Source organism: Halichoeres trimaculatus, unplaced genomic scaffold (assembly GCF_033239565.1).
Source record: "Halichoeres trimaculatus isolate MK-OKI-2021-1 unplaced genomic scaffold, fHalTri1.1 fHalTri1_scaffold_2, whole genome shotgun sequence".
In the NCBI taxonomy this organism is placed as follows: Eukaryota; Metazoa; Chordata; class Actinopteri; order Labriformes; family Labridae; genus Halichoeres; species Halichoeres trimaculatus.
Genome location: NW_027437180.1, coordinates 40,101,697 through 40,111,483, shown reverse-complemented (window position 1 = coordinate 40,111,483; position 9,787 = coordinate 40,101,697). Strand labels below are relative to the sequence as shown.

The 9,787-nt window shown below is 38.9% G+C and overlaps 2 protein-coding genes across 2 annotated transcripts; both read left to right on the top strand.

Moving 5' to 3' along the window:
• The first annotated feature begins 1,233 nt into the window (after window positions 1-1,233).
• LOC141800588 (uncharacterized) lies at window positions 1,234-2,959 on the top strand. Its single transcript, XM_074683223.1, has 2 exons — window positions 1,234-2,838; window positions 2,903-2,959. The coding sequence occupies exons 1-2, from the start codon at window positions 1,234-1,236 to the stop codon at window positions 2,957-2,959; spliced, it is 1,662 nt and encodes a 553-aa protein (XP_074539324.1).
• Window positions 2,960-3,213: 254 nt separating this feature from the next.
• LOC141800587 (uncharacterized) lies at window positions 3,214-8,733 on the top strand. The gene has a single exon (XM_074683207.1). The coding sequence runs from the start codon at window positions 3,214-3,216 to the stop codon at window positions 8,731-8,733; it is 5,520 nt and encodes a 1,839-aa protein (XP_074539308.1).
• The last annotated feature ends 1,054 nt before the right edge of the window (window positions 8,734-9,787 follow it).

Sequence of the window (9,787 nt, the reverse complement as noted above, 5' to 3'; positions counted from 1 at the left end):
AATTAATCAATAGATTCATGCATAGTAGCTTAACAGTTGAGGGACACACCATTCATGTGTGCCTCTATTTTCTATTTTTAGGCGGAGGCAGTGCCGTGTGTGGTGAGTGTGACGTCCAGGGACACACCTACCACTGTCATGCCAGAGATGGTGAAGGAGGAGGTTGGTTAACTTACTTTTGTCAGTACAAAAAAGTACCTTTTATTAGGTTCTACTGGAGTTGGTGTTTTATAGTTAAGCAGTTGTCAGTATTTGTCCATTGTCAGGGACATACTAACTGTGATAATTTTACAATTTTAATATTGATTAAAATGCAGACATTGAACCAAAAAAAACACAACAAACAGAATGAAATACTTTTATTGTTCTATACATATTTGTTGTCTATGCCACTCATTCATTTGTTTTGTTATTTTTCAGGTGCCAGCATCCCACAGGTCCGCAGTGACTTCATCATCCCCTGCGTCCCCTGGGTCCCCTGTGTCCCCTGCGTCTCCTGCATTCCCTGTGTCCCCTGCGTGCCCTGCATCCCCACTGTCTCCGTCTGCCAGCCATGTTCAGACCCATGAGGTTGAGGGTAGTGACAAGCAACGCACTCAAAGATCCAGCAAAGGTCAGAGTGATGCTTCTCCTGTTTCGTGCGTTTGTGATGAGCAGTTGCCAACAGCTGTACTTTGTGGCAATGTTCTGAGAGCATTGAGTGATGAGCGGCATGATGTTAATGCAGCTATATGTTGTAGTGTTGTGGCTGCTATCAAACACAAGATTTCACCTGTGTGTACATGGAGTAGCAGAGACTTAGATCAGGTCAGGTCAGAGGGCAGTGAGCTTTACAGCTTTATTGCTAAGGAAAGTCACAGTCTGGCAGAAAAAGACAAGTTTTTTCAGCTTGTTGAGAAGCACAGGGTTTTTAGCAGGAAGTGGAGACTCGAGCTTGACCGTGCAGAGTACATTGCTGCTACGTCTAGTGGAGAGGATCTGTTGTATAACAGGATTCAGGACCTTCTCAACAGTAGTGGCATGTGTCTGTTTAGCATTGACAGTGCCTGTACTGTCATCATTCAACACAACAACTATTTAGTGGTTGTTGACTGCGGTAGACGAGATAAATCTGGCTTTGCTTCCAGCTGTGGCAGATCTGTAGCTGTGTTTACCACATGCCTGAATGACCTGATGCTTCACATCAGAGGTCTACAAAAGTCGCTGAAAGGACAGTGTTATGCTGTTGTTGGCATGGATCTGAATGAGTTGGATGGCGAGGTTGGTGTGCACAACTCCACAGAGGTTTTAGATACTGTAAGTGAGGTTAAGGACAGCAATGTTGAGATTACAGACAGTGTAATTCAGGCTGAAGTTAGAAATGTTCAGGTTGAAGACAGCAAAGTTGAGGTTGCAGACACTGTTGATAAGGCTGCAGACAGTGAGGTAGAAATCCAAGTTGCAGCTGAAGTTCAGGAAAGCAGCTCTGTCAGGCCTGCGCATCGAGTAGGATCCGTGCAGGGAGCATTCCATCAGGGAGATGCTCGTTTTAAAAATGCAGGGAAACAGTGCATGGCCATAAGCCTGCTTAGTTTAGCTAAACACACAATTCAGAGTGTGTTTTCATGGCAGTCACACACCCTTGATGAGGTCCTTGTGTCAGGGGACAAGTTGTATTCCTCTTTAAGAGAGAAGAACTTGATCAGTGACACTAGAAATCACTATCTCCTTGCTACAGAACTGCCCAGACAGCATGTTGTTTATGGTAAGACGTTTGACTTTTTCTATGGTGACATTGTAAGTGGAAATGTAATTGTTAATGACAATCAGTTAGTTGCAGCCAGGGTGCAGCACACTTTGAAAGATGGATTGGCAGAGATGTTTTGTAATTATAACACATGTCTTTTGACAGTGTGTGCTAACACCTGTGCTATCATTCATCAACATGGGCAGTATGCACTTGTTGATTCTCATGCTCGCAGTTCAGATGGTCTTGTACATTGTATGGGAAAGAGTGTTGTTTTATATTTCAGTTGTCTTGATGAACTTTACCATCACATACGTAGACTTTCAAGAACAATGACTCGACACAAAAAGCCATTTGAGATTGTGGGTGTTTGTGTCAGTCTGTCAAGTCCAGTGTGCCCACAACCCCCAGAAACTGTAGACAGCAGAAGCACAGTATTTGGAAGTAGTTTTAGGGAAAGCTCAAGCCATCTAACAGGGATGAGTGGTAGCAGCAGGGGAACACTTAGCAAGCGCAAGAGGTCAAGTGGAACTTTTGTGTCGAAGAAGTTAAGAAGTGGGGATGTAAATGATATTGATTCAGATATCGAGTTTGTCAGTGATGTCTCTAGTGAAGAGCTACTGTTTACTCCTCTCAGTAAGGATGTTTCACAGGCTTTGTGCAGGAAGTTAAAGATTCCCTCTGAGAAACTTCATGTAGCATCTGAAGAGATAGGTCCATTAGGGACTCCATGTAAAAATGACAATATTGCTGCTGATGGTAATTGTTTCTTTCGAGCAATTAGTCAAGCTGTCAGTGGTACACAAGATTATCACAGGAAAATTAGACTTGCTGTTGTAAAACAGCTAGAAAGTAATGAGGCACAGTATAATAGTCTTCTGAGGAGTCAGTACTCATCTGTGACTGAATACCTTAGTAACTCAAGAATAAAATATGTTGGGAGCTGGGCTACAGAATTAGAGATTCAAGCAGCAGCAGATTTTTTAGGAGTTAACATTTTTACGTACTGCCAACATCGCTGGCTTAAATATAGTTGCAGAAATACACAGCTGTTAAATAAGGGTATTTATTTGGAAAACTGTAATGGAAACCATTATGAGACAGTTGTTTGTGTTCAATCCCCTAAATCACAGAAATGTTATGATTACTGTAAAGTTAGACATGTTTCTTCTGTAGGATACAACATTAGACAACAGAGTAAAGGAAATGATGAGGTTTGTTCAGCAGATCTAAGTACAAGTGCAAGTTGTGAAGCCCAGCCTGCAGAAATTAGTACACCATCTAAATATTTCAAAAGGAAAAAGAATTTTCTGAAGAAATTGAAATACCAATCAAATCCAATATATAGGGAGAAAATTCAGCATCAAAGCAAGGAAAAGAAAAAAATTCAATACCACACAGATTTGGTGTTTCAAGCTAAGGTAAAGAAAATTAGTAGGGACACAATTAAATTGAATTACCAGTTAAATGATTTGTTTAGAGAACAAATGAAGACAAGAAGTGTTCATGAATATCAAACAAATGATTTGCATAGAGAAAAAATGAAGAAAAGGAGTAAGAGTAACTATAAATTTAATAAATTGCACAATGAACGTATGAAAGCCCTTAGTATTATGAAGTTTCGTATTAATGCAGAGCATAGGAAAAATGTTGTTCAAAAAAACAGGTTGAGAAGGCAAAATGTAAAACAGATGTCAATGCATTTTGATTTTGTTATGGAAAACTTTTTAGAAAAAGTGAAAGATGGTCCAGATTTTGTTTGTTGTGTGTGTCATAGGTTGTTATTTAAACATCAGGTTTTAAATTGTAAAAAAGATGATTATAAGAAAAATAAAGCATCAGCTTTAGTAGCACAGACATGCTTGACTGATGATTTTGTACACAAGTGTACTGAAGGATGTGCCATACCTTGTAGTTTGCTGGATTCGCCAAGAGGGCAGATGTGGATTTGCTACACCTGCCATTATAAGATTAACAAGGGAGAATTTCCAGCTGAAAGTGTATTGAATAACTTGGCACTTAATCCCATACCAGAAGAATTAGCATGTCTTAACAGCCTTGAACAGCATTTGATTGCTTTAAATATTCCGTTTATGAAAATGTTAGCATTGCCTAAAGGTGGTCAAAACGGAGTTCATGGACCTGTGACTTGTGTTCCTGCAAATTTAGTGCAGACAGACAATTTGCTGCCCCGTTCCAATATGGAAGGGTCATTGTTAAAAGTGAAATTAAAGCGTAAGTTGACTTACAAAGGTCATTATGAGTATCAGTTTGTAAATCCAATGCGTATACGTCAAGCTTTGCGATACTTAAAACAGATGAATCTGCATTATGCAGATATACAGTTTAATGAAGACTGGTTAAATGAGTTTTGTAGAGAGGAACATGTACTTGATGAGAATAGTGATGCTAATAAAGAGGAATGTGAGGTGTCCACAGATATTGTTGAGGATGACTTATTGCATGACAGACAGCAACACTGCATGTTTCAAGATACTTGTTTAATGCCAGTAGATATTGGTCAGGAAGCATTAGACCAGTATTTCGATCATACCTTAAATGTAGCCCCAGCTGAAGGGAATAACCCTGTGAGACTATTATGTGATCCCACAAATGAAGCTAAATCTTTTCCAATATTATTTCCCCAGGGTAATAATACTTATCACAAGAGTAGACAGCATAGGTTAACTTTGTCTAGATATCTCAACAACAGAATCTTAAATGCTGATGGTAGATTTGGTAAAAATGTAGAATACATTTTTTATGCTCAGTACATGTCTGAGCTAGAGCAGGTAGTGTCCAGTGTTTCTATAGCCATGAGGAAAGGAAAAGGAGGTCATACTGCCTTAAAAGTAAATGATTTGTTGGAGAATGAAGACTCTTTGAAGAAATTGCTAGAATTTGACGACGGCTATCGTTTTCTGAAACCTATTAGAGGTACTCCAGCGTTTTGGCAGGGAGTCCAGAAGGATTTACTTGCCTGTGTCCATCAACTTGGTATTCCCACATGGTTTTGTTCATTTTCTTCAGCTGATATGCGATGGAAGAATCTACTCAGTAGTATTTTGAAACAAGAAGGTAGAATAGAGACAGCTGAAGAGTTAGAATGGGCAGATAGGTGTGAGCTGTTGAGACGTAATCCTGTGACAGCAGCTAGAATGTTTGATTTTCGCTGGCATTGTTTTCTTAGAGAAGTGTTGATGTCTCCAGCTGAGCCAATTGGTAAAATTAGAGATTATTTTCATCGGGTAGAGTTTCAGCAACGTGGCTCTCCACACATTCATAGTTTGTTTTGGATTGAGAATGCTCCAGTTATTGATACAAACACAGATGAGGAGGTGGTTGAGTTTATAGATAAATATGTAACATGCGAATTACCACCCCAAATTGAGGATTTGTTTGAAGTGGTTTCATCCGTGCAGCAGCATTCTAAGAGACATTCAAAAACATGTAAAAAGAAGAATACAAATTGTCGTTTCAATTTTCCTAGGCCAGCATCAGGTAGGACTTTTATCTGCCGCAAAAGTGAAGAAGATCCAAAAGACACTTGTCAATGTCAGACAGGGGAGACAGACAACTCCACTCCAGTTCCATGTGATTGTCAGGCAAAGAAAGAGGCCAAGAAAAAACTTAGGGAGCAGGCATCAGCCCTTTTGAGATCAGTAAAAGTAATCCTTGCAGATGAAGAGAAAAGCAGTAAATTCAGTAGTATAGATCAATTGCTTTCCAGTGTAGGAACAGATCAGGATGGTTTTGAGCAGGCGTACAAACTATTTGCGCGTAAAACACACATTGTCCTGAAGAGAGAGATCAATGAAGTTTGGACAAATCAGTATAGTAAGCCACTACTGAAATGCTGGAATGCCAACATGGACATTCAGTATGTTGTTGACGCATACGCCTGCATAGTGTACATTATTTCGTATATATCAAAAGCAGAAAGGGAGATAGGGTTGTTGTTAGGTAATGCACAGAAAGAGGCTTCAAAGGATAAAAATCTTAGCGCACAAGAAGCTTTGAAGAACCTTGGCAGTGTTTATCTCCATAACAGAGATGTTTGTGCACAGGAAGCTGTTTATAGATTAGTTCCGAACATGCATCTGAGGGAATGCTCTAGAAAGGTTGTATTTGTACCCACAGGGGACAATGTTGTTAGGATGAGTTTGCCTTTGAATGTGTTAAAACAGAAGGCATCAGCACAGGAACTTACATCAGAAGACATGTGGATGACTAGTGTAGTTGATCGTTATAGGAACAGGCCAGAAGACAGGGAGTTTAGCGACATGTGTTTGGCATCTTTTGCCTCAGAATATCGTGTATTAAGTAAAAATGAAAAATCCAAAAGTCGAATCAAACTAAAGAATGACAGTGGCTTTGTCATCAAACGAACCCGCACACAACCAGCAGTTGTACGATATGCACGTTTTTCTGAGACAAAAAATCCTGAATCATTCTATCAGAGCAGCCTGCAGTTGTTTCTTCCGTATCGTGAGGATATTCAGCTGAAACCACATAACTTTGTTACATTTCAGGAGTTTTATAACAATGGTCAGGTGAGACTTAGGGATGGCACCAGGCATTTAGTGAAGTCAGTCGTAGATTCCAATAGAAGCAGGTTTGAGGTTGCAGCAACAAATTTAGATGACATCAAAAATTCCATTGATAATGATGCTATATTAGAAGATGCCTGGTGTAATCTGTGCCCAGAACAGGAAGTGGAGCGCTTAGAGTGTGTGCAGGAACTTCAAAACCAAGAGCAGAGTGTAGATGAACATGTAGACAGCATTCCAGATTTGGCAGTTAGTGCTAGGGAAGTCTCTCATTTAGAAAAGAGGAATAATGTTTTGAGTAGGACTGACGGTTTAGCTTTAGTTAGGTCTCTAAATGAGAAACAACTGTCCATTTTTTATCAGGTTAGACAGTGGTGTTTAGACAAGGTTAATGGGAGAAAGCCAAATCCTCTGCATGTGTTTATAACAGGTGGGGCTGGTACTGGAAAAAGCCATTTGATTCGAGCTATCCAGTATGAGGCCATGAGGTTGTTGTCACCAGCGTCTCGTCATCCTGACAACACTTGTGTTTTGCTGGCAGCACCTACAGGAATTGCTGCATACAATTTGCATGCAGCAACTATTCACAGCACACTAAGCATTGGAAAGGATTTACGCTTACCGTACACTCCTTTGGGTGAGGAAAAAGTTAATACTTTGCGTGCCAAATTAGTTGATTTGCAGTTCTTAATCATTGATGAAATCTCTATGGTAGATCATAGATTGTTAGCTTATATTCATGGTAGATTAAGACAGATCAAACAGTCTGGTGACTATTCCCCTTTTGGGAATGTAAGTATTATAGCAGTCGGTGATTTTTACCAATTGCCTCCAGTTAAAGGGAAGCCACTGTATGCTGACAATGAAGGTGTGAGCTTGTGGTCCAGTCTGTTTAGTGTTGTAGAATTAACAACAGTTGTTAGGCAGAAGGATAGCACATTTGCACAGTTGCTAAATAGAATAAGAACTCGATCTAGAGACACCCCAATGCTTCTCGGTGATATTCAGACACTCAAGAATTGCGAAACTGGCCAAGTCAGCTCAGCTTTGCACATATTTCCTACAAATACACAAGTAAATGAGCACAATACTCAAGAGCTATTCAGGACTTGTCCCGAATATGTTGTAATTGAGGCAGAAGACTATGTGAATAGTAAAAAAACAGGGAAGCTTCAGTTAATGAAAGGGCATCATACCAAAGTCAACAACACGTGCTTGGAGGAAACATTGCTTTTGGGAGAAGGTGCCCGTGTAATGTTATGTAAAAATGTAGATGTAACTGATGGTCTTGTTAATGGTGTGTGTGGGACTGTCACTCATATAGCACTTATTGATGGTAAGAAGTTTCCTCAAAAAGTGTTTGTTAAATTTGACGATCCACAAATTGGAATCCAGAGGAGGAAGCATTCTGTCAGAGTTAGTGTAGATTTGATAGGATCAACAAGTATTGAACCAGAGGAAGAAAGAGTCAGCAGTAAGGGTGGAATGCGAAGGCAATTTCCACTCAAACTTGCTTGGGCTTGTACAGTCCATAAAGTGCAAGGTCTAACTGTTGATAATGCTGTTGTATCTTTTAAAAGGATATTTTCAGCAGGGCAGGCATATGTGGCTTTAAGCCGCGTCCGGAATTTGTCAGGCTTGGTTGTGCAGGGTTTTAATGAGAAAAAGATTTATTGTAGAGATGACATCAAAGACGCCATACTAAGTATGCCCAGATTTTTGGTAAAAGACAAAACATTTCACACAAATACACACACATTCTCTGTGTTTTTGATGAATGTGCAAAACTTGTCTCTTCATCTGTCTGATTTGGTGTCATGTACACAGCATTTGCAGCTTAACTGTATTGCTGTGACGGAAACCTGGTTATCCACTGATTGTGTTTTAGAAAATATCAAGTATGATGGTTACAGTTTCCATAACTGCCCACGAAGTGTGTCTTACACTGGTAACCACCCTGCTTTGACAACTTTGCAAGCCCAACAACATGGTGGTGTTGGCATTTTTAGCGCAGATAATGTGGGCTGTGACTTAATCAAACTTCCACATATGAATTTGGAGTGCTTGGTATGCAACTTTGTTGATTTGGAAATTGTGCTTGCTATCATATATCGCCCACCAGCTTATCCCATGTCTTTGTTTAAAGAGTATCTCAGCAAGTTGCTTGATGAACTTAACCCACTAAGTAACACAATCGCTGTCATGGGAGATTTTAATGACGACATTTTTAAGTCATCATCACTCTGCACTTTTTTTGGAGAAAGGGGGTTCGTTCAGTTCGTTACACAACCAACCACAGAGAAAGGCACATTAATTGACCATGTGTATGTGAAAACAACACAGTATGAGGTACAATCAGTAGTGTGGCCGACTTACTTTAGTGCTCATGAAGGGATTTTGTGTTGTTTCAGAAACACATCTCTTCAAAATGATGAGGAAGAATATTTTGACTTATGAGGGCTTTTCCCTAAAAATGCTAAAATTGAAACGATGTGTAACTTCATGGATTTAGGTTATCGTCTAAAGTTCTTGGTTTTTTATTGTTTATAATATAATAAAGTCTCTTCTTTTTAAAAGGGAGGGGAGCTCACTCTGTTATTATTACCTTTACACTATAACCTGGCTGATGCACCTTCCACAGTTTATGAATTCCTTTCATTTGTATCTGTTGGAGATTTTTTTTGGCAAAGTTGTAAGTGTATCTGTAATCTAGTTGTTGTTCTTGGAATGTTACGAGTATCTGTCTGGCTTTTTGTTTTCTGTATTTGTATGTTTGTCCTGTCAGAGTTTGTCTTGTTTGTCAAGTATGTCATGTCTTGTGTCCCCACTCATGGCCTGCACCTTGTCGTGGTGAGTGGGCTTTCAACTAAGATGGGCCACCTGTGTTAAAATGCTTGTTTTGTCTTAAGTGTTCTTAAAAATTGTAGACAGTTCACATATCATCCAAATGTTTTTGACATAGTCACATCACAAATAAAGTCAGAACAAAACCAATCAACAATATAAAAACATAAAAAAGAGATAAACATAGGTGAGGACAGTAAAAGCTGCAGTGTCATACCTGACCACTGTGTATAGTTAGTGGTGAAAACATCATGATTATATGACTATTAATTCTTTTTGGATTGTTGTGTCTTTAAAGTTGTCAGGTTAAAAGACAAACCTTTCATTGTATGTCTTACTTTTCATTTTCATCATTACTAATGGTATCATGAACCAACCCAAAGTGAAAATATTGTTTAACATTAACACATTATTTTGGCTTCACTTCAAAAGTTGTGACTTTAATGTATTTAAATGCTATAATGAAAATACTAGAGAATCATGTATATTTTTACAAAACATTTTTAGAAGTGGCTGGTTGGTTACTGCAGTACAATAATTTTTTGTAATTCCTCACGCTATCATGAAGACTTAAAAATAATCATTCATATTAATCATGACATAAATTTGTATTTGTTGAAAAAGTTTTGATGTATTTGAAATCTATAATCAAAATGTGTTAAAGTAA